The sequence below is a fragment of the Grus americana genome, chromosome 12, assembly GCF_028858705.1.
Source record: "Grus americana isolate bGruAme1 chromosome 12, bGruAme1.mat, whole genome shotgun sequence".
NCBI lineage: Eukaryota > Metazoa > Chordata > Aves > Gruiformes > Gruidae > Grus > Grus americana.
The window spans coordinates 2,109,435-2,132,351 of record NC_072863.1 but is presented as its reverse complement, the minus strand read 5'-3'; the positions used below and the strand labels follow the sequence as shown (position 1 = coordinate 2,132,351).

Below are 22,917 nucleotides of genomic sequence, written 5' to 3'. Positions count from 1 at the left end.
CCGAGACTTGTCGCCTCTCCCCCGTGGGGAAAACGGGATGGCAAAGCTGGCACTGGGCAGCTCCGAGGACACTGAAATGCCGCCGGTTTTGTGTGCGTAAAAATACAGGAACGTATGGGCAGCGTCATGTTCCTGTCTTTTCCAGAAAGCAAAACAGAACGAGGGCGAAATAAATTCGTATCAACAACAGGATGAGAATATTTACAGGAAAACGAAACATAGGATGGGGGAAAAGGGCTCGTACTGGAGGGCAGGGCTTGCGAGGGAGCAGGGCTGCGTCTCGGTGGGGTTCGCTATGCTGCTGTAGTCACAGACACCCGACATACAAGGAAAATATAATCAAAAATTACATTAACCCGTGTACATACAAGCACACACTTGCCCGTAAACATATATGCACGTGATCCGGATCTCGTTCTCCGGAGGACTTTTTTTTATTTTTATTTTGTAATGCATAGCTGAGCGAGCAGCCTTTGAGGGTATTTATTACGGTATTGAATTGCTTTCCATGGTAACTAATTGTGATTTCAGAAACACAGGTTCTGCAATGGTACAAGATGAAATGGAGCTGAATATGGAAGCAGCTGGTAAGAAGAAAATCACTTGCTTATGAAATAGTATTTAATGATGGAGACTGATGGAGCAGAAAAAATGTGGGGTGGCAGGGACTAGAAAACAAAACAGCCCTCCACTACCGTCATGTATTTCCTTAGATCTTAAATTCCTCATGAAAGCATCTGGTGAATATTTAAGGAAAGGAAAACCCCCTATGTGGGCTGCCTTACCATTTCCCCACTTACCGTTTTATTAAGAGGCAGACTACTAAAAATCTGGCTGTATAAAAGAAAAGAAATGGTCAGGAAATCAAATTATGATTAAATGGTTTTTACTGGATAAAAAAATGGGAAGGCTTTTACAAAAAATTATCCATTCCACTATGAAAAAACAAGTGAAAGAGCATGTTTTGAGCAATATTTTTTTAAAAAAAGGAAAAAAAAAAGGTTTTCCCAGACTGTGGGTGTCTCGCACCAGGTGGTCCAGAAAGAGTCAATTTGTGAGCGTTACTAAAGCGGAGAGGAGATTTGTGGATTCCCCTGCACAACGGATTGCCGTTCCCCTTCCCATCCCTTCAACCTCATCGGGCGTTTGACAGCAAAGGGGCTTTGGGGCGCAGCTCGAAGGGGCTGGTGAGGGCGAGGGAGCCTCTCCGGCATCCTCAGGCTGCCGAGCCACACCAATCCCGGTTGATTTTCCTCCCCATTTCCACCAAACGGCAGCATCTTTGCTATATGCGAACCACAGCGAGTCTCTTTATTGCACAGCCAACACTGCAAGAGGCCAGAAGGCAATAAACACCCAAGTCAGGAGTTCCCCAGCTCCCACATGGGGCTAAAAGCTCCGGCGTGTTCCTTCCCCTCCCCTGTAAGGGTCCATAAGATCTAACAGTGTATTGACACCTCCAGGAAGAAAGGACAATATTGCTTTGTCCTTTTTTAAAAAATATGATTGAATTAATAAGCGGTAGTCTAAAACCCAGCCCGTGAGACAAAAAACCCCAACCAACCAAAAAAACCCCCAAACCTAAAACCCCAAACCCCATAAAATCCAAGTAAGCAACCAGAAATCTAACTGTGATGAATGTGGTTATGTCACCCAACTGAAAACTCAAGAGTTTGCAGGAGTTTCTCTGACCTTGGTCCATCACTGGCATTGGCCATGTTCATACTCCACAGAAATTCTAGAGCCTGGATAAATATGTGTTTAGATTTACGGGAATGTGCATTCAGCGTAAGTAAAATGTATTTTTAGGCATATGTAAAGTCAAATCATTTGTCAAGTTTAGTATTAATTTTATTTACCCAGTAGACAGTCAGGTTTTTATTATATAAATATATATCTAGGCACTTAAAATGTGAATATTTGACACAAGCCTGTTTGACAACTAGCGCAGAGCCATTCAAACGGAACAAAGATATTAATGAGAATCCGGTTGTTCGGTAACCCTCAGTGTAGGTCTGACAGCCGATCAGTGGTAAATTGGCGTTGGTGGTTTATTGCCCTAACGAACCGTAACCGAATCTTTAGCACTCTTGCAGTTATAATATGCCAGTTTGGCTGCTAGAACTGACGTCCAACCAGAATAATGAAGGTATTACAAGCAAACCATACGTTAAACAAGAAAGTTATTTTAATGATTGCTCCCCAAATACCCAAAGGCACTAGTCAACACTGTGGACTAATGACCTACAAATTTGTGTGATTAGTACACATTTTTAGCATTACAATATTTTTTCCAACAGCTTCAGATGGCACATTAAGTGAAATACTTCTTCTTTCATCTGCAACGGCTTTGTCCTGAATACCCTTCCATTTGTTTAGTTTAATAGAAAAACGTATCAAACAAAAACTGAGCTGTAAGAATCACGCTGAGCTGCCACACTCACTCTGCTGTCCTTTCTCCAGATATTCCTACAAGTCATACTGGATACACACCTGTGTAACTCCGAATTTACGTTGATGTAACGTCTCTAACATCAGTCAAATTACACAGCTAGAAAATGGAAGCGGCGCGGTGGTAAATCATTTCACAGATCTGCAGGCTCAGTGTAACACAACAGACGATATAACATCTCGACTGAGGACAATTTTACATCCCTTTTACCCATTGCAAAAACCTTTGTAACGTGTCGAGTATAAAGCTCACAAATTACATTTTAAAGGAACTACCGTAAAGTGTATGCTTTGAATAGACCTTTTACAACATAACACAAAATTCAAATGACATTTTTTAGGAAAGCACTTGAAACTTTAACACTTAGGTCCTGACAACATTAAGCTGTAAACCTTAAGAAGTTTTATGTGATTAAATAAAATTAGCATTACAACTTCCAGGCATTATAATTATTGAACAGATTGTAACAACAAGATATAATTATGACGTAAACATGAAGCTCAGGAGACTGGTACTGAGGAAACTCTCTCAATTCTTTGTAGATTTGTATCTGGACATAGTAAAATTGGTAACAAATGGAGAAGAGGTTACAATATTTTGTCTTACATATTGATATCGGCATTTTGCAAGCAGCAACCCATACAGCATCATCCCCTTTTTAATATTAGTTTACAGAATCACAACTACCTTGAAAAAAAAAAAATCTCCAGGTCAAATACTGCTGCCAGGTATCAATATAACACTTGGAAGGAAAGATTTTAAACCATCAGATTTTAATTGCCCGTGTATGTGTAGATACGTGAGATTTTATATATGTAAGCATATAGAAAATCATAAATCTCACTTCACCTTCAGAATTGAACTACCTCTAGGTAAGAAATACAAGACCTTTTTCAATAAATTTAAAGGGTTTATTTATACCTGAGACATTTTTGCATATTGATGTCTTTGTACCTTTACCTCTAGGTACTCGTGTAAGTCCTTTACTCTTTTCTGGGGTCTCACACAAAGCCCATTACAGTTAGGTGGGTTCTTCCCACTAACTCCACGGACTTTGGCTGAGTCCTTCCTTATCTAACCTGGATGTATAAACAGAGACGTAACAGAATTAAATATATATATTTAAATAAACAGTTGCTGTACAAGCGTACAGGCTGGTTTATACAAATCCAGAGCTAGTTCACCATTCCTGACACTCTTCACAATGCCTGATCCAAAAAAAAGAATTATAGTCCTTTATACAGGGTGATACATGTTTCTACTTGTTGGTTAAAAACCTACTCTTTGAAACATTTCTCCAGGTAACGGATCACTGGCTCTACATGACATGTTGAAAATGCTCCTTCCTGGCTGACCTGTTTCCCGTTTCTTTAGAAGATCAACCCATTTCCCCACCCAGCAAGCAAGGAAACTCAGAGTGGAGGAGGAGGAAGTTGACGTGGCTACATGACATTAAGGTCACAGGCCAATGCAGATGGACTGAGATTTTTCAAACAACTTTAGGGAGTTTAGGAGCCGAGTTCCTCCTGAAACTCAAGGCATTTGGATGCCTAACTCCCGCAGATTCATCGGAAAGTCCCGGCTGTGCCCAGTCCAGCTTTCAGCTCTTCAGATCACACGTACTGAGGGTCGAAGCACAAGCGTTAGAAGGGACATAACCTGCATAAGGCTCTTACAAAATTTCACAGTGCTATTTAATTTGGCAAATACCAAACTAAATGTAAAGGTTCCCTTTGTAATCCAAACAGCTCAATGAAAAATTAAAAAAAAAAAAAAAAATCTCCACCGTGTTTCACTCCATTTTGCTTCTGACAGGGGGAATTCCCTAGAAGTGCTTACATGCAAATCTAGTGTTATCATATTTGATAACATAGCAATTAGAATTTCAGATTTTATTAAATATAGTTTAGCCAATGGAAAGATACTAGTGGAAGTGAAATAAAGTGTGCTTTTAGACACAGAGTTGGACATATTTGAAAAATCAGCAAAAATAATAGTACCGTAGTCATGAAAGACATCACAAAATGAATCAGCTTCCAAGTAGACTAGTATACCCTTCTTATGTTGCAGAAACATTGTTTTTTGCACTATATTTTACAAAAAAGAGTTGACTTTAGTGATGATGGTCAGCATAGTTGTCTTTAAACAGCTCTTTGTTCTACTATACAGGCATATAATGGGAAAAGGAAAGCTACATTTCACTGGCAATAGGACTTCATAGACCTTAGAAATTTCAGAAATGTTTGATTTAAAATAGTGGTACGTAGCATATTTCTGTGTAAAATAAATCAAACACTCTTTCCCAAGTAGCAGAAATTTCTAAGACCTGACACCCGTTGTAAATAGATAAAATGTAGTCAGTGTTTTTAAGGATGACAAGGAGGACACGCAGTCATGTACCAGCGATGAACTCATCGTATGACACAGTAACGTGTGACACATCAGATACAGGAAACTCTACCGGTTGCATTTCCAGTTGGCTGTTCCAGTTTTACAACCGCACCCATTCTAACTCTCTTTTTCATTCCTGTTCCTTTTTGTACCATATTCAGCATCTAAACCGGAGGAGTTTCGCCTTAGATCCACCCGTCCCAAACCTGCTCATACTGAAGCAAATGGTGCAAACCCCTCTGACCTTTGGTGCTACGAACAGTTTGCGACCCATCGGTGGAGAACCAAGGCCGTATGTTTCCCTTCTCGTAATTCAGGAGCTCTCTGGCACGATTTCATTGCCAACAGCGTTATGACTTTCACGGAGCAACTGGCACAGGGAGGCACTTATGTGACATGTTTAAAACTTATCTTTGGTAAACACTCACACACACAAACTTGTAACTAAGGTTTTACTTCCTGATCATAAGAGAAATCTTCATTTGCTACTAGTGTACGTGTGCAGGCATCTAAATATATACAGGACATTGCTAGTGTAAAATATTTTTTCAAATGCCACTGCCAAGGGTTTGTTTTAATTCACCTAAAATCAGCACAGTCCTGGGCTTTTTTGGTTTTTTCCTGACACCATTTATTATGCGCTGAAGCATCTCCGATCAATAACAAATTAGCAATAGAAAGCAAGCCCTATGCGTTCAATTTTCGCCTGCTTTCTCATTCCCTTACCTTCTTCTTCAAGACCAATTTAATCAGAATAGTTGTATCTCTTACAGCCTTCATCATCTGTGGGGCAGATCCTGGGGTTCAACGCTGCATTACTTCAGCAGCCAAATCTCTCACTTGGCTGAGTGGGAATTTTGGATACACAAAAATGCTGAGTCTGCTCTTGGTAGGGATGTGTCCTGCTACCCATTCCTAAACAGTACTCTGGTGAGAGAGGGACCTCACGGCTCTGATTGGACCTGAACAGTGATCGGACCAGGACCTGTAAAGCAGAGCTCAAACCACCAAGAAACAGCCCATCGACGCGTATTTTCTAAAGGTGCTGCAAATAAATGTTGCTGGAACTGCAGGGGTATAACTGATGGATGATCTACTCTAATGTACCCAGAACACTATCACTTCTAAAATCAGGTGTTTCTACTGAGAGGTATTTTATTGGCTTAATTTTTGATTTACACTATTTAAATTTTGCTTAAGAATTTTTTAGAACCCAGAACTTAGTGCATTTCATTTTATAAAATTAGAATAATTTATATCCTTCTCTTTTCATTGAAAAAACCAAACCAGTATAGCCCAAACACATGTAGGGGTATAAATACCTGATGAATGATAGCCGTTTCACTTATTTTACAATCTGCTTAACGGTGATTTAGACATCGATCAACCAAATAACTTTGGCAACTTGCACAAAAATATGTCCTTAAATCAAAACTGATGATAAAACTTGCTTTAATGAGGCCTTTATTACGGAGAGAACTGGAAAGAGAGAGGAGTGTAAGTGCTGAGGAGGTTATCGTGTTCCTAAACCATGCCGCTTTGCATTTGTATGTGAAATGGGTAGGGCTGGTAGATGATAGGTGGTTGTCCGTGAGCAATGTAGTAATTGCTGAAGTTTCTGTCACTGATATATGGAGCAGGCTGATAATAGCATGTTACGTTGGCTGCATTTGGGATGATATTTTGTTCTCCGAGCACTTTTAAAGCCAGAATTGTGATCATATTCAGAGTTTGTCTTCGTTCATGTCCCATGAGACAGACTGTGCTCTCGTTTACAACTCCACGCAGAGTCATCAAGTAGTCATACTTGCTTTTCTCTTCCCCAATGAAGTGGTTGCGCAGATATGACTCGATTTTCCTTTGCTGCTCAGCAACATCTGGAAAATCAATGAAGAACCTGGAGCACATGTAACGTTCCAGAGATTTAATTTCAGCCTCATCCGCTGGCTTAAAGTCACGAACCAGGAGATTGCTGTACTTCAGGAGGCCACCTCCTCTGATTTCCTCTGGGTTCCTTGTGGAAATCAGTTTGTATTTCAAGTGGTCCATTGCTTCATTGAAGTCTCCATACATACTCTCGGCGATGACAGTGGGGTGAGAGTCTTCTGTCAGTTTGCAGTCGGTCGCTCTGTAAACGTTTAATATGGAGTCCAGTATGATTTGGAAGGAGTCCACGCTAAACTCAAACTGCCGTCTGAGCGAGTTGACGAACTTTAATTCTACGTTCTTGCCGCTGTTGTTTGACAGCGAGATGAGACTCCAGCGATCGTGGTCGGTAGACACTTTGACCATCTTCTGCACATAGGCATCTTTCATGGTCTGAGCAGTGATTTTTTCCTTATTAACACATTTTGGCAAGAAGTCCAATAGGCAATTAAGAACTGCTTCCTTAACGACCTGGAACTCGAGCTCACTTGGAAGTTCCACCCCAAAAATGATGTCTAGGTCCTTGTAACTGGTTCCGTTCTGCTTTACTAGGATATGACTGGCTGTCGAACCATTCAGGCGGATATCTCTAACGTTGATTTGCTTTTCAATGAGCTGTTCCTTTACCACATGAATAATATCCTTCGGCTTTACATCCAGTGTTGGAAAATTTCCTCTCCCATGAATAGGTATGACCTCAGCTAAAACTTGATCCAGGATTTTAATCTGATCCCAGGTGAGACAACTAAATCTGTGGTCTAAGTCCTCAGTCATTGTGATGTCGGTTGGCTAACTAGGGAGAAACAGAAATTGAGAGACAAATGTTAGAACTTGCTCAAATACAAGAGCACCTGACATTTCACTCGGTTATAACAAACGTACATCTTCCTTCCCCAGTGCAGTGACAAAGCGGGTCGTTTCACAGACACAATCCCAGTTAACGGTCTGAGTCAACCACTGCACTTGTCCCAGGCTTTTAATTGAATTTTAATGTACTCGGGTTTTAATCCTGCTGAGAAACCATTGTGGCATTGTATAATCCATGACTCAAAGTAAACGCAGTAAACCATATAGACTTCATTTACAACTACTCGAAGGTTAATAACATGAAATACTTGGTGGGTATAATGAAACTCCAAATAAATTTCACTGTGAAAAGCTAAAATGAGCAAACCGACCACATTTGTTCTTTCTATCCTGCCTTGAAATCTCCCTCTATCTGCAGTGACTTGCACGCTTGAAACGACTGAAAGACTGGGAAGTTTTTTTAAAAAGCAGGAATGATGCAACATGCTCATTGTTTCGCCATATGCCTTGCACGTACCTTAGTCTCTATGGCTCATCTATACGCACGCATCCTTTAATACCACTTCTTATGTTTAAGAACTGGATCTCCGATAATTGTTAAGCTGTTTCCACTACGTTTCTGCGGCAAATTGCTTTCTTCTAAGCCGTTAACCGTGTTCCTACATTAATTTACCAATGCTGCAAGTTATGGTTTGCAGAACCGACAAGAAAACCCCTTCCAGTCTGCACTGATAATCTAAAACTTCTCAAGAAAGCCTGAAAAGAGGCACCTACAGAATACATGGGATAAAGCTCAGGCTCTGGAATTCCTCGGTTTATATCTTGTCTTCATATCATCATATTTAGCAATCAGATAGACCTTAGCATGGATAATTTATTTACATTTTACAATGAGGGGGGGAAAAAGGTGCAAACCCCACATATTGGTTTTAAAATGTTTCTAATTAACTGTATGCAAACTTTAATTTCTGTAATGGGAATCTGAATGCTTTATTTTTTAAATTTTATTTATGTATACTGTAAGTATAATTAAACACGATAATACAATTATACAATTAGGTGTGATTACAGTAAGTAAATAAGAAGTGCATTTAAGGAACCGCAAAAAAGAACAACATTGTTGGGCATTAGGTGTCCAAGGTGTAATGAAAGATGCAAATCGTCATCTTACTGTCTCCTGACATTCATGTCAGTGTTATGGAACAGGAGCAGTTCAGGGGGCTAAAAAACTTGCAGAATCCACGGCTATCATTTCCTGCTGCGTCCTGGCCATCCTCTTGCCTGCTTACACTTCCTCAGTTCTTTCGGGGTAGTTCCCGCTCAGACAGTTAATCAGAAAGGTTTATTGCTGAATCCTACCACACCATTTTTCGATACCCTTTCAGAAACCGCATGATAACTCACAGGCAGGTATTGCGCTTCACTGGTAACTTTCTGATTAAGCGCAGTGCTTGGCTGCTGTGCCTTGAGTTTGAAGCTGCGTTCGCTGCTCTGAGCTACAGGTGAAGGAAGAGAACATTTATGGACATAGCGAGACCTTTCCTCATCGCTGAAGAGAGCAAAAATTCTTTAGTCAATATGGCTATTTTGGGCATTTCTTTACTCTACTGAGTAAGATGTGGATATCCTCAACCCAGGGGAAGCTGCTGTTTAGACTGTTTATAGGTGGAGGTACAGATACTGAAAACAGCTTTGATTACTGAAAGGAATTTCTTTTTTCTGCACAAACATAATTTTGTTTTCTCCTTTAATGTTGCATGTGTTGGCTGAGTTTTACAAATATTTCTGTTGGGTTTGTGCAAGCTCAGTTCAGAGAGAATTCAGGGAAACTAAAAATAATTTTAAAGTAATTGCAATAAAGTATGTGTTACATAGCAAGGGGGCTTAGATCATTGCTGTGGAAACACTACCTGAGCACCTAAAAAGAATACAAAGGTAAAGATAAGTATTCCTTAACGCTGCATACAAACAGGATGGGAATTATACCATGATACTGAACTTCACAATCTATTTTCTGCAGAAAAACTATGAAATCCCTTGTAGGCAGATGGCTGTTTCTCAGAAGGCAGCAATCGGGCAAAGCGGAGTCTCCCAGCTGGGCTGAGGCAAAGCTGGACTTTGGAGGAACTGAAGTGCCTGGAGATGCCCAGCTCAGGTGGTGGGCAGGTGTGATCTGAAACAGCTCAGTGAGTCACCAGCCGTGTGAAAGAAGTGACTTTCGGGTGTCTGCCAACATGGTCAACGTCCTACCGAAACATCGAGAAATGTTTCTGCAGGCAGATGGCTAAAACGTATTTTTTCGGCTAAAGCTCAAGAACAAAAATAAAGTAAAATCATACTGAGTAATAACACTACTGAAAAGCCTACACTGTTGTTTCTTAATCAGTAGTGACTACATATGTACGTTGTCATATATTTTCCTTCCCTCGCCTTCAGATTCCACATTCTGGAACATGTTAGTAATTTCAAGTAACTTGTGAACTGACAAATAGCTTGGGAATGTTACGCAGCTATTTTTCACATATTTCCCCTATAGTTTCAGCTCCCAAGTAAGCTAATCAAGAGCACGTGTAATTTCAAGCACCTTTCTGGCCTCATTACAAAGAATGGAACTACCCATATGTTTGAAGTTAAACGCATGCTTTAAAAGTTGGCGAAATCAGGACCAACGCTGGGAGTTTGATTGCCCCTGAACTGACGGTGTGAAGGTCTTGGATTCCGTCCTATAGTTCTGGCACAACCGTGTTGTTCATGACATTGTTTACGCCGTATGTAACTCCATATGCATAACATGTAACTGTATAGATATTTGTACACACACATTCCTGCGGGCATTTAGAAGACGGGACATCTGAACTGACAGAGAAATTGCCACCCATAGCACTGCCCACTTTACATGCCTATGACTGTACCAGTAGCTATTTATTATGATGATTCCATGTTTATTCCTTTATTATCCCAAACTATTATTATGAAAAACTTCTTCCTTCATAGCCCTTACGACATCCCAGTGCATTTTTAGCATCCAAAATAGGTGTTACGGAAAGCCACTGTGAATTTTGGAAGTAGCACAGCCCTGGGTGGAGTGAGAAGGTTGGCAGGAGAGGTTTTCGTATAAACTTTTTTGCTGCCTTGTTTGTCATCTCTGTTATTGATACGTCCGATTATGGTGGACCAGCTCTACCAGCAACCTTATAGTTGTCAGAATTGGTGTAGAAGCAGTCGTTTTTGTTACGTGATTTATCTGATACCGCAAAACTTTGAGAGCGCTTTTCAAGGTTAATGCTGCGAGGTAAAAGAAAGGGCTTAGAGAGGGACTGTCGAAATTCAATCCCTTTTTCAGCAGAGGGACCCTCTTCAAACACTTTTTGAAAGTCAGAAGATGGAAGTATCCCTAAATAAGCTTAGAAATCCTTCCTTTATTGCTACGTGGTTTCAGTTATTTTAGATTTTATTGCAATATACTAAGATTTAAAAATGACAGGAAAAGGTAATGTCATTAAATATTTCTTTTGTGTTGAAGAGTCATACCTCAAAATGTCATTTCTCTAAAGTGATGCCTGGAGAATCCAGTGATGCTTTGTGAGTTCAGAGCCTCAACACTGACGTCTGAGAAATGTCTTGTGATAAATACTAAGAATTCTGTGCTGAAATAATGCCTTCAACTTTGGCCAGTAAGGAAAATGTCCTAGGAAAACCAGGGATTAAGTTGTCAAGAATATAATTAATTTACAGATAGACCTAAATAAACTTATTTATTATTATTTTTATTTATTTATTTATTTGCTTCCAATTTGCAACCCAGTACATAACTCTGAACTTCCCTAGAAGGACTTTCTCTTGTTCTTTTCCTTAATCTTGTCTGGCAACAAGAACAATTTCCAGGCAATTTTACAGTCATTAGGAACCTTATTTCTTAAAACAGTGGCAAATTTATTTACCGAGGTGCTCAGGCTGACGTCAGGAGTTATTATTAATGCAAGTAAGCCTCAGTTACAATAAATCAGCAGCAGTATGGAGGCTATAATTAGTCAAAGCATTGTGGAAACCAAGAGGGATCAAGGGATGAAGGGAAGGCACCTCACTGCATGCGGCCACAGCAGCCGGGCAAAGCCAAACACAAGCGAGTGCTGGGGCTGGGTCGGATAACGGGGAAAAAAGGCTGGAAAATGGCTTCGTTCTTTGGAAACTGAGGATGTTTGCAATGGAGGATGAGCGCTGGAGGCAGCCAAATCTGACTGCCCCTTTGCCACAGCAGCATTATGCCCCTTAGGGTAACCGTACACGCGACATTGACTTTGAGAGCTCCTACTTGCCGGCACCCTCAGGCTCAGCCTTCCCTGGGTCTGCACCCTGTCAAAGAATTCAGTTTCTGTACCTTCTTCCACGTCAACGCCTAAAAGCATTTAATGTGTTTCACATTCAGGGTTTTCCTATCTTAACGTCCGTCCATGGGCAAATGGAAGGCTGCATAAACGGTAGCACTGTGGCAGTGAAAGGAACAAATAGCCTTCGAAATTGTGTATTGAAAAGAAAGAGGGTTTTCCTCTATTCATCAGTATTTGTAACTCATTGAGTCTCTCTCCTAGTGATTTTTCTTAGTTGTTTTGCTTATGAGATTCAAAACGTTACTATAAACTTCAATGGACCTTGAATCCTGCCTGATTTAAGATGTCTGCCAGATAAAGTGATGAGGAAAAATAGTTCTCAGGGTGTTTTCTTTCACATATACTGGTTAGAGAAGCACAGAATAAGATGGATCAAGCCTAGTCAAGTTTTGTGATATATTATCCTTATTATAAGGTTAGAAAAATATTTCCCTGGCTCAAGTTCCAACTTGTCCTTGAGTGGTCACCTTCAGATGATGAAGTGGTTGCAATGTGGAAAAATGTTTAGTTACTGTGGGATCATTAAACATAGTTTTGCTAATTTGTATTATTTATTTGTATATTGAAATCAGAGGCTCTTTCTTCGGCAGGGTTTGGACTGAGCAACTACGACTGGTTTTACAACGATGCTAAAAGGTTTAGTCAACCACCTCTTAGCATTCTGCCATGCACCAGCTTCATCTAAAAAATAAAAGCAGATCTGGCTTTCCATCTGAATGAAGAAAATCCGCCACGCTGATGATAGCTTTCATGTTCCACACAACTTTCATAGAAACAGATACTTACAGTCCAGAGGACAGTCTCATCAAATTTAGCTCGTATTTTACCGATAAACTGTTTAAGATTCTCTTTTTATCTACTCTATAATGTTGCTTCAGTGTATTTTCAAAGGGTTTGCAATGTGCTGGCATTCTCAAGCAGAATACATCTGAAATAGTTTCTGTGCAGCTGTGTTAGCTCCATTCTCTTCCCTTTGCTTTTATCTGCTCCCCTATTTGTCTGTTTTACAACAATCATATGGACTGCTTTAATGCTCCAATTGTCTTCACTTTGCTTGCACTTGAAACCGCTTGCGAAGGGACCTTTTACAGATCAAGCAAAACATCTTGTCAGCTGCTGTAACAGCCTTGATTTTTGGGGGTTACCCCAGAGATGCTCACAGTAACTACTGCAATTCTCCCCCTAGATCTCTGTATTGGTTTTGCTGCATACACATTATACGCATCACTAATGGTTTCCGTGATATCTTGCTAAAGCTTTATTTTAATTCAAAGATAGGTTTCTCTGTTAAGCTAGACATTTTAAAGTATTTTGCATGCTCACTGACTTAAGGACTGCAGCTGGCATTAGCTCTGAGGGCAAGAATGTCAAATGTGGAAGGAGTCCCAGTTATAATTTAAACGCGTATGAGACAAGTAGAAGCTGTAAAGCATCTGGGGCATCCTAAATGGGGACATATTTAAACCAGTCTGACAGTGTTTTTCATGAGTTTTTCCTTCCATTAATGTTAATGCATGCAGGGAAGATACTGTTTATTTATCCTGTTATCGTGAGATAACGCATGAGTTGCCATAAGTTTTCAGTACAGTTACCATCTAGTTACCCTGAAACAACAATAACTCAAGGCCATATGCTCTTCTCCTGTGAGATAAGGTTGCACGGCGTGCAAAATACACTTAAGCAGAAAGCAGTTTGCTTGGACTATGCCACAGAAGATCACCTTCAAGGGCAGAACAAGTAAGCAGAAAAGAAGGGGAAATTTTATCGACAAAAATATGTCCTACCTTTTCTCCAACCCAACCCTAGGAACAGGGAAAAGCACCAGAGTCCCGTTCCAGCCTGCACCATCCAAACGAAAACGGTTTGCAGAGCAGTAGGAGCCAAGGGCAGCCATGCTCTCCTATCGCACAAACCTGGGAAAAGGAACCGAGCAGCCTCCACCTCTACCGACACGTTACAGGATATTGGCTGGATGAGCGGGGAGTTCTCAGGAGGGACAAAGTAACTAAGGAGTTTAATTTGGGCAACCAGTACGAATACATAATCCATGTTATGTCATCCTGGAGATTTGGGTATTTTTGGATGTCGAATTTGTCCATCATGACTCATGGTACACTCCTCCTCAGCTGCACGTGGATTCCCTCGCAGGGCAGCATTTCCAAGGCCAGATATATTGTGCCTTTTTATCGGTTCCCACAACACACGAGGTTCCTTCTTACCTGGCCTCCGGGTTCAAACAAACCAAGCCCTTGTAAATAGCACGGTGCGAGGCACAGTCAATCTTCTCATTTGCTCTAAAATACTTTAATAACTTTAAAAAAAAATTGGTGTGATATGCATTATTTGGTCTATTTGGGGCTGTGGTCATCGCTGAGAAGTTACTGCTTTAGGTAAAGATTATTTGTACTACCGAATGCATACTATGGACTAACTCCTGAATAACATTTCCAGAGAGAATGCAAAATCCCACAGACTTACCGTGGCAGGACGATTGGCAAGCATGTATTTCAGCGGAGTTAATAGGATGACTCACTGGATCCTTTGGTAAAAATATGAATTGTCATCTTGTCACTGACAAAAACACGAACCTCCCAGGGAAAGCTGCAGGGGGAAAAAAAAAAAAACCAAACCACCAAACAATAACATTCATTTTGAGATAAATGTTAACTACCAGTCACCTGTTGTACATAATAAATCATGCATTACAACTTGGCGGTCCTGCAGCCATAACAATAGCCTTTTAAGCCGGAAATGATAAGGTAAAAGCAGTGGAAAGGCATAGAAGTGCTCTGGGTTTCAGGTCATGCTTAATCCTCTGCAAGGATGTTAACAAACTTGCTATTTTCTCTATGGGATTTTGAATAAGAATGTAACATTATTACTAGACATGCAAATTAGCAGGGACATAGTGGAATCATATTAAAAAATAGAACTACTAACAACTCAGCAAAATTAAATATTGTGAATTGTGTAGTGGCTTCACATTCTTTCTAAAAAGGCGTGCAGACGACAGGAAGGTCTTGTTTCCTGGCAGACTGGGTTGTTGGTTCATTTACAGTAAGCCCAGGATTCAGCCTGTTGCTGGAATTTCCACGCACTGAATGGCCCGGTGACTGGCTCTGCAGGAATCATAACCATTTTCAAAAATATTTGTATGCTGCCATAAAGGCACTTTTTTATATTTGTTTCTCATTTCGAAGATGTGCTGACAGCTAGGTAGCCTGTTTTAGGCTTTCCTTCAAAGACCTCCATTCCAGCACCCTGTCCTACAAAGTTCACAACAGCTACACAAGGTTCCTTAACTATCCTGAGTAGGGCCCTCTCCACTGTACCATTTGATATACACGTGAATTTACTCCTGGTTGCTGTGGTGTTCCACAATCTCAACTTTTATGCTGAAGGTATATATGCTTCTGAGTAAAGATAACTTTGCAAGTATGACTTGAGTGTAAATATATGCATAATCTGCAGGAAAACCTGAAATAATAGCCCAAGGAGGTATGGAATGTATTATTCATTTTATTAAGAATATTACGGACTTTTCCCCCATGCTACAGCAGTCAGATTTTTATCAGTGAGTATGCTGTTTTTACTGCTGCCAGAAGCCCAGTACTTGGTTTCCTCGCTCTCTGCCCTGCTGTGCCAGGACCTGTCTGCAGCTTTCATTTGCTTTCCAACTCATGATGGGCTACTAATTGAATGAATGCATGTTCCCTGACCTGCTCCCCAAACCCGCGCAGTGACGGCTCATGGTTGCAGCTGGGAATACAGGGTTTAGCCTGGCAAGGGCTGAGCTCTGCTTAGCCTGCAAGCGAGAAGCCAGTTATGTCTTCAATGGCAAGGAAAAGAGGTTCTGGACTGCTTAGATAAAAAGAGTCTCAGCATGTGGAGTCTGGTCTCCTGGAGGAAAAGTCAGACAAGTATATAATCAGTTACTCAAAAAAAATCCCCATCGTTTAGTCTTTTTAACAATGAACTATCGTTATTTCTTTCTGTGTGAGAGTGGAAGGTTTAATGGATATATGCTATCCATTAATGGATATATCATCATGATAGAATAGATTAACACTAGAGTAGAATTAATGGCTTCCCCTGGTGATATTTAGGGGAAGGAGAGAGAGACCTTTATATTTTTTTTGTGGAAGAACACCCATTATTATATAATATGTTCACAGAAGCAGCAGCTGAGATTGATGAAGTGCTTTGGCTGTTGGGACATTATTCTCAATGGCTGCCTTTTGTCGGCTCCGTCATTACAGGAAAAAGCGCATCATTTCATTATTCTGTACTCGTGGTTTCCAGGATTTTTCTAACTGAAGTAAAAACAAAAATAAAAATGACTACGTCAACAATTGCCTTGTGTCTCAAAGAGAATATTTTCCTATTCCTGAGTTCAAAATGTGAATTGTGATGATACGCACCAACCAACTCATTTCTTGAGTCTCTGTGCATAACGAGCAAAAGAATATAATGAGAACCAGCAAGGTCTAGGAGACAACGCATGGCGCTGCGCCTTGGGTTTCCCCCTCCGACACACCGCATCACAAATACCGGTGGAGAGCACATTCCCAGTCGGTCACTGCTTTTGGGTGCTCCCACTCCCAGGTCCCCCCACGAGGCATATTGACCCTCAAACCTGTTGGGTGCCTGCATCTCCCATGGGTTTCAGTGAGCATGGGGGTTGCTTGGACACCTCATCCACTGACCCAGGGCATTTCAAGGTGATTCCCCAAAGTTGGCAAGAACGGGAGCCAAGGATCCTCTCCCCTCTCCAGAAATGCTTGCCCCCCCCTTTCTGCCTGCCAGCTTCCAAGAGCAGCGCACGATTGCTCTGCTTAGCTCCTCAGACTAATACCAAAATCTATTTACTCACTCGAGATACCAGTGACTCAATCTGAAGCTCACTTATCAAAACCTCTCATTATTATGACTAAACTGCAGCAAAAGCAGGCAAGGTAAAGAATGAAACAGTCCTCCTTTTCCATCTATTAACCATCTTCATAATTATCTCTCCTCTTCAAATGCCAGAGGAAGAGGGATGAGCTATGCAGCGTGCCATTACAGTCCTAATTCTGGGCTGTTTTCAGGGGATAGAGGGCATTACAAAGTCAAGGATCTCCTCAGAAACTCTCCAGAGGCTTCATCCCCTCATCTACACCAAGGGAGAGCCAGTGAGTTACAGAAGTGGCAGAATATCCCCAAGAACGTGTCTTGTGGGACGGCCCTGGTCATGAAAGCATTAGAGCATACCACCAGGTTTGCAGTCCTGTCTGTTTTGAGAGGGTTCCGACACAACACACACCGTAAATTGAATGGATCTCTTATTTTTTTTACCGATCATACCAAAAAATGCTGTGCCTTGCTGGAAGCTGCCTTTAGCTCATTCAATCAATGCAACGTTTTGGGGTTTTTTTCTTCTGAATGGGTAATGAGCCACTGAAGTATTGAGGGTGGATTTTGATAATACATACCGTAGTACAATGGATTTGGAGAGGTTTTCCTTGGAGTGAGCCAGAAAGCTGAAGACAAATGCACTCATGTTCCATAAAGCCCTCTCCGCATCACTCCTGCTCTGCTCTGCATATTTTATAAAAGTATTTGCTATTAAGCAATTATCCTGTTTCACTCCAGAAGTATTTTCATTTTATGGCAGAAGACATGAACTCCGGGCACAGGCTCCAGGTTGATTTGTTAAGCAGTCTAGGATCCCTCCGAATAAGGCTCTTCGTGACTGCCACAGCAAACGGCCAGTTTAAATTGAGTCGGAAAAACCTTCCGTATCCTGGCCCAGGCTTGGCGGGCACCCTCCACAGAAATATGTCTCCCAGAACTGATAAGAGGGCAAGCTGGGGTCCTCGTCAATGATTACTATGTCTTCCACTGCTTGTTTATTGGTGTTTATAATGTTAACATATAAATCGTATTTTTATGAATTAATTTCCATACTTATATTTTAAAGTTACTCTCTGACTACACAACACAGCAGTGGCATTTCTTTTCAATGCTATTTATGAGTTACATTGTAAACGTGGGGAAGATATATGAATTACTAACTTCAAAGCACCTGCTGCTCAAGAGTTTATTCTTAATTCTGCGTCAGTGGGCGTTAGGATTCCCCTAGAAAATAGCTTTTTGATAATTGAAGTCTTTTCCAGAGTTCTGTGATAAAGTAAAAAACTGCATAACTCCACTCAACCTACGTCAGGAAAAAGGATTATGGCTCCAGCACCAGGACCAGGGTACTGCCAGTCTTTCGTGGTGAAGGCAGCATGAAATGTCTCTGTTGACATTATTACTAAAATGCAGAGAGAAGATAAAGCAATGATAAACCAAAGAAAAAGGCTAAGGCCCTGCAGCAAAGATGTGTGTATTCGTGACTTTTCCATCACTATCAATAATGCATAACGACCATCATGCGGATGATGACACCAATTTTTGAGAAAGACTGAGTCAAGCTTTCTATCACCTACTGTGAAAAAACATTCAACATGACATTGGATGTCAGGAAGACAGGACCTGCTAGATAAGCAAAGATCCAGCAGAAAGGGTAATGGAGAAGAAAATCAGCTGATGTTGACATAAATTGACATCTGCTGTACCAGTTTGTAGTGTTCTGTGGAGGAAAACCATTCTTTTGTTAATATGTACTGAAAGAAACACTTTTTAGGGAAACAAAAATATCTTGGCTAGAAAAAAAAAAAAAGAAAATGCTGTTTTATCCATGAACAATTCTGCAACATGAAGAAGCCGTGTTCAATATTATGCTCACATTTTACAGCTACCTATGTTCTCCCTTTATGCACTGCACTCTAATTCTGCATGGCGGTAGACACTAGGTACGTTGCTGATTCCCTGTGGTTATCTTAGATTCTGTACTGATGCTTTGAATAATTACTTTTGCATGAAGATCGTGGTGGCAAAGGGGAAAAGCCAGACCATAACTTTCAACAGATTTCTTTTTTTTTTTTTTAATATTAGAATCCTAATGGCATCAATCCAGTTCTCACACCAGAAATTGCTCTGGTGTAAATGAGAGCAGAACTGGCCCGGTATGTGCATGGCTGGGCATGTGACTTCAGTAAGATAAATTCTGAGCTCACTTCTACTCTGCGCAGTCCTGCTGAACCATCCGTCACTCCATGTTACCTATAGGTTGATGGTGACATTTGACTTGGAGTTTGCCTGCAAATCTTGTAACTGTTCCTCGAGCTTCCTCCATTAAAACCAGTGGGAGTTAAACATAGACATGTTAAGACATATGTATGACATGTAAGACATACATATGTCTTAAATACACAAGACAAACTCTATCCCCATATGCAGATGACTATCAAGCTAGTGGGAACTCAACAAACACTGCCAATACCCTCAGGGTGACCCACCAAGGGCTGCTCAACATCAGTGAAGGAGGCAAAGCAGAGCACAAAATACCAACATTTTCACCCCTTGCCATGGCCAAGTGCTGATTGCACAGACCGAACCCGTCCTGGAGGCAAGGAGCCCCGATTCACACCCACGAGTCCCAGAGCTACAGCTGAGGATGGAGTCTGATCATCAGAGCCCCGAAGTAGGATGGCCATGAAACCAATCTGGATTAGGAGCGTTTTGAAAACACGGGTGGATTTTCATTCCTTCAAGCAGTGTTTATTCATGAATGAATTTCAACTGCGAGCCTAAATGCTGCTTAATTTACTCTCCAAAATTACTCAATCTCAATGTGATTTCAATGTGATCTTTCAAGGAACTTGGTCCACTTATCTCTCCCTGATTTATAGTGGATTCATAAATTACTGGACTCTACTGCGCCAGCAGTTACTTCTGAACTTGAGCAGGAGCTGTTGATACGCTCTCTGGGGCAGGAATTTAAGTTCAGGCCTTTGCTCACAAGGGTCGACGTTAGACGTCTCTCTTTCGGGCAGCTGAATCATTATAGAGCGCATAGTCCTTGCTACAGGGCTGTACGTCTGATGCCTAATGAGGCAACAAAACTAAATTTACTGTAAAGTTATGTCCCTAATGCATAGCTGAGCAGGGACGGTGTGCAGGCAACACTGCCACGAGGTTAAAGGTCAGCAGCAACTGCAAATTAAAGGAATTATTACTGTTCTCTTTAAACGAAGCTGTGGGGATGCAAGAGGGCTAAGCTGGAAAGGAGCAGAAGGTGTAATCCAGACTCTGCTGTTCTCCCCTCGGCACATCACGCACGTATTCCTTACTCCTGGATGCTGCAGCCACAGCACGCAGGAGGACGAAAGGACAAGGGAATCGTTTAAACATTTGTGAATGGAACGTACACAAGGCACGACTGACTCTATAGTTTAAGGAGAACACAAGAGCATAAAGTGTGGGAGAGTCCCTGCTCTCAATTCACTTTCATTTATTATTCATTTCTTGGCCTTTAACAGCAATCCACATCATTATTCATACCTACCTTGTTGCTTTTTATGGGAACCACGAACAAACTATTATTGTTAATGCAGCACGCGGAAGACAATGTGTACGCCTGTGTAGTCAACCATGCTCTTTGTGATGGAGTAATAAACACGGTTAAAGATTTGCAGGGGCTTAACAGATGTACCAAAGAGACATGCTTGTGGATGGGAGAAGGCAGTGAGCACACAGCGTGATTTCCCGGCTGGGAAGACACAGAATACTGGCCCTGAGTTGCTGGAAACCGGTTTTGCTTTGCACGCAGGCACGCTTATTTGCAAAGCACTTCCAAACAGTTTAGGGCAGCGGATCCCAGCTCGCTGACCGTCACCTCCGGGCTCGCACCCCCCCGGCGAGCATGGATGGCCCTTTCTGAATGCCCAGCAAAGGCCTAAGACGCTAGGGCTACTTCATGCCACCCAGATGAGATGATACAGCTTCCAGCACCTAATCGTGCAGCCAGCAGCGAATACTACGCTTCTACCGCTTCTACTATTAATTCGGTGAGGAAGGTTTTGCTCAAAATTCAAGAAGTTTTTAGGATTCATGCAAACGACCGCCGGTAGTAAGACAGAGCTCGCGTGCAACGAGAGCCCACCCCCCCCGAGCACTGCCAATCTGCCAACCCGCTCTTTCTGTAAGTTGATAAAGTTTTTACGGAAAACACCTCGCAAAGAGCTGCAAAAGGCCAAACCCGAGGCAATCGTTCCAGGCTTTACAAAGTTTTGTAACTGGGACCGACGGCTTCCAAGGGATGCGGAAGGGACCGATGTGCGGAGCGCCAGCTCCAGCCCACCTTACCCTTCAAACCCGGAGGCACCGGGACACGGGCTGCTCCGGCGGAGCGGGCAGGCGCACATCCCCGCCGAGCTCCGGCAGCGCCGCCCGAGCACCGGCCCTTCTCCCGCCGCCCCGCTTCCCCCCGCCGGCCCCGGCAACCACCGCGGGGTTCGCCAGCCGCGGCACGCAGGGCACCCCCACCCCACCCCCCCCCGGGCCGGCTTGGGGACCCGCCGTGTCCCCGGGGCGCCGGCGGGGAGGACTCACCGTGCGGGGGGGCTCCTCTCCTCCACCGCAGGCCCCGGCGCTGCTCCCGCACGGGAGAGGAGGCGCCGCCGAGCCGGGGCCGCCGCCGCCGCTGCTGTCCGCGGCCGCCCTGGTGCTGAAGCGGCCCCGCCCCTCCCGCCCGCCCCCGCCGGCCCTTGTAGCGTAAACCGGGTGGCCATGGCAACGCGCGTCACGCAGCCCGAGGTGGAGCCGCCGCCGGGGCTCCCGCCAACCGCCCGCCCGCGCTCCCGCCCGCCGCCTCACGGGGGAGGCCGCGCGCCGCCGCCTCAGGCCGCCTCTCCTCGGGGAGACCCCCGGGCCCCGCGGGGTGCCGGGCCGGCCCGGACACACGGACAGCCCGGCCGAGCGCCCGTCTTCGGCCCTTCCCCGCTGCCGCAAGGCCTCCCCCGGCCCACCCCCGGACGGTGAGGCTCAGCGCGGGCGGGGAAGGCCCGAGACGGAAACGTCGGGCCGGAGAAGCGGGACGGTTGTGTTTAACGGATTCCCGTGGGCGTCTCCGCGCGTGTGGGGTCGCATCGACTTTACCACCGGTTCTCCCTACCACAACCGAGCAGGGTGCGGACCCCTGAGGCAGGGACGTGACCGCCCTTCACCGCCTGCAACCCCCCCCCGTCCATCCCCCTTCCCAACAGCGACGGGACGAGGACGCCGGGCTGTCCCGGCTGGGCCTGGCAGGTCCCGGGGAGGGAAGGTCCCAGTCTCTTCCATCCTCCGGTGACCCATTTCTCAGCTCAGTAACCCCGAGAAATGTCAGAACAAAACTTGTTTGGTTTTGAGATCCTTCCTGCATGAAAAGCTGGTGGGTTTGGCCTCGTTATTTGTATTACAGGAGTGCTAGGAAGGCTCCGCCGAGGTCAGACCCTCACCTGGTTACACACTGGAGAGATACATATATATATACACACACACACACACGCTGGGCATACATATATATGCATAGCATGAGGATATAAAGTTGCCAAGGGAAGCTCAGCAAGGAAATCTGAAGTTTCAGGCATGCAAATATTAGGATTAAGGTGATTTAGCTAAACGCATGCAAGAGAAATCGGTGACGTGAGCACCTGCCGTTTGCTCACTCGAACCCCCAAATTCTGCCTTACCTGCAGCACAGTCCTGCCACAGCACCTTCGGCTGCCGGGCCCGGATCTCCCTCCACCACGGCTTTGCTAGGACACGGTCCCTCTGTACACATTCCATACGCTCCTTTATGTGCAATATGTGAGGTCACTGACTGGGTTCTAGTTTTAAATGGCAGATTTAGAAAACCAGACTTTCCAGCTGTGGGCTTCTAACATTTATTACCTTTGATCGCTCACTTACCTGGCTCATAACACTGAGCATACCTTGGCAAAAAAAGGTTACGAAAGTATTTTAAGCTGCATTTTATCATAGGCAAATATATATAATAACCTTAAATAGCTGTGTCTGTACTTTAACTTACAGCACCCAGATATT

At 43.1% G+C, this 22,917-nt stretch overlaps 1 protein-coding gene across 4 annotated transcripts; it reads right to left on the bottom strand.

Moving 5' to 3' along the window:
* Positions 1–2,168: 2,168 nt before the first annotated feature.
* On the bottom strand, positions 2,169–22,642 carry TENT5D (terminal nucleotidyltransferase 5D). Of its 4 annotated transcripts, none has more exons than XM_054839738.1 (4): positions 21,442–21,542; positions 18,165–18,259; positions 14,443–14,565; positions 2,169–7,562 (listed from the first exon to the last, which is right to left on the bottom strand). In XM_054839738.1, exon 4 carries the CDS (start codon positions 7,541–7,543, stop codon positions 6,368–6,370), a length of 1,176 nt encoding a protein of 391 aa, XP_054695713.1. In that variant the 5' UTR covers positions 7,544–7,562; positions 14,443–14,565; positions 18,165–18,259; positions 21,442–21,542; the 3' UTR covers positions 2,169–6,367. The 4 variants fall into 4 exon arrangements, with proteins under 4 accessions (XP_054695713.1, XP_054695712.1, XP_054695711.1 ...); XM_054839739.1 differs by lacking the exon at positions 18,165–18,259 and adding an exon at positions 8,981–9,072 and having other exon boundaries at positions 6,033–7,562; positions 21,442–21,562; XM_054839737.1 differs by lacking the exons at positions 18,165–18,259; positions 21,442–21,542 and adding an exon at positions 22,563–22,642.
* Between the last annotated feature and the right edge of the window lie 275 nt (positions 22,643–22,917).

Excerpts from the sequence above, each read along its gene's own strand:
- TENT5D (XM_054839737.1), bottom strand. The coding sequence starts at position 7,543 with ATGACTGAGGACTTAGACCACAGATTTAGTTGTCTCACCTGGGATCAG.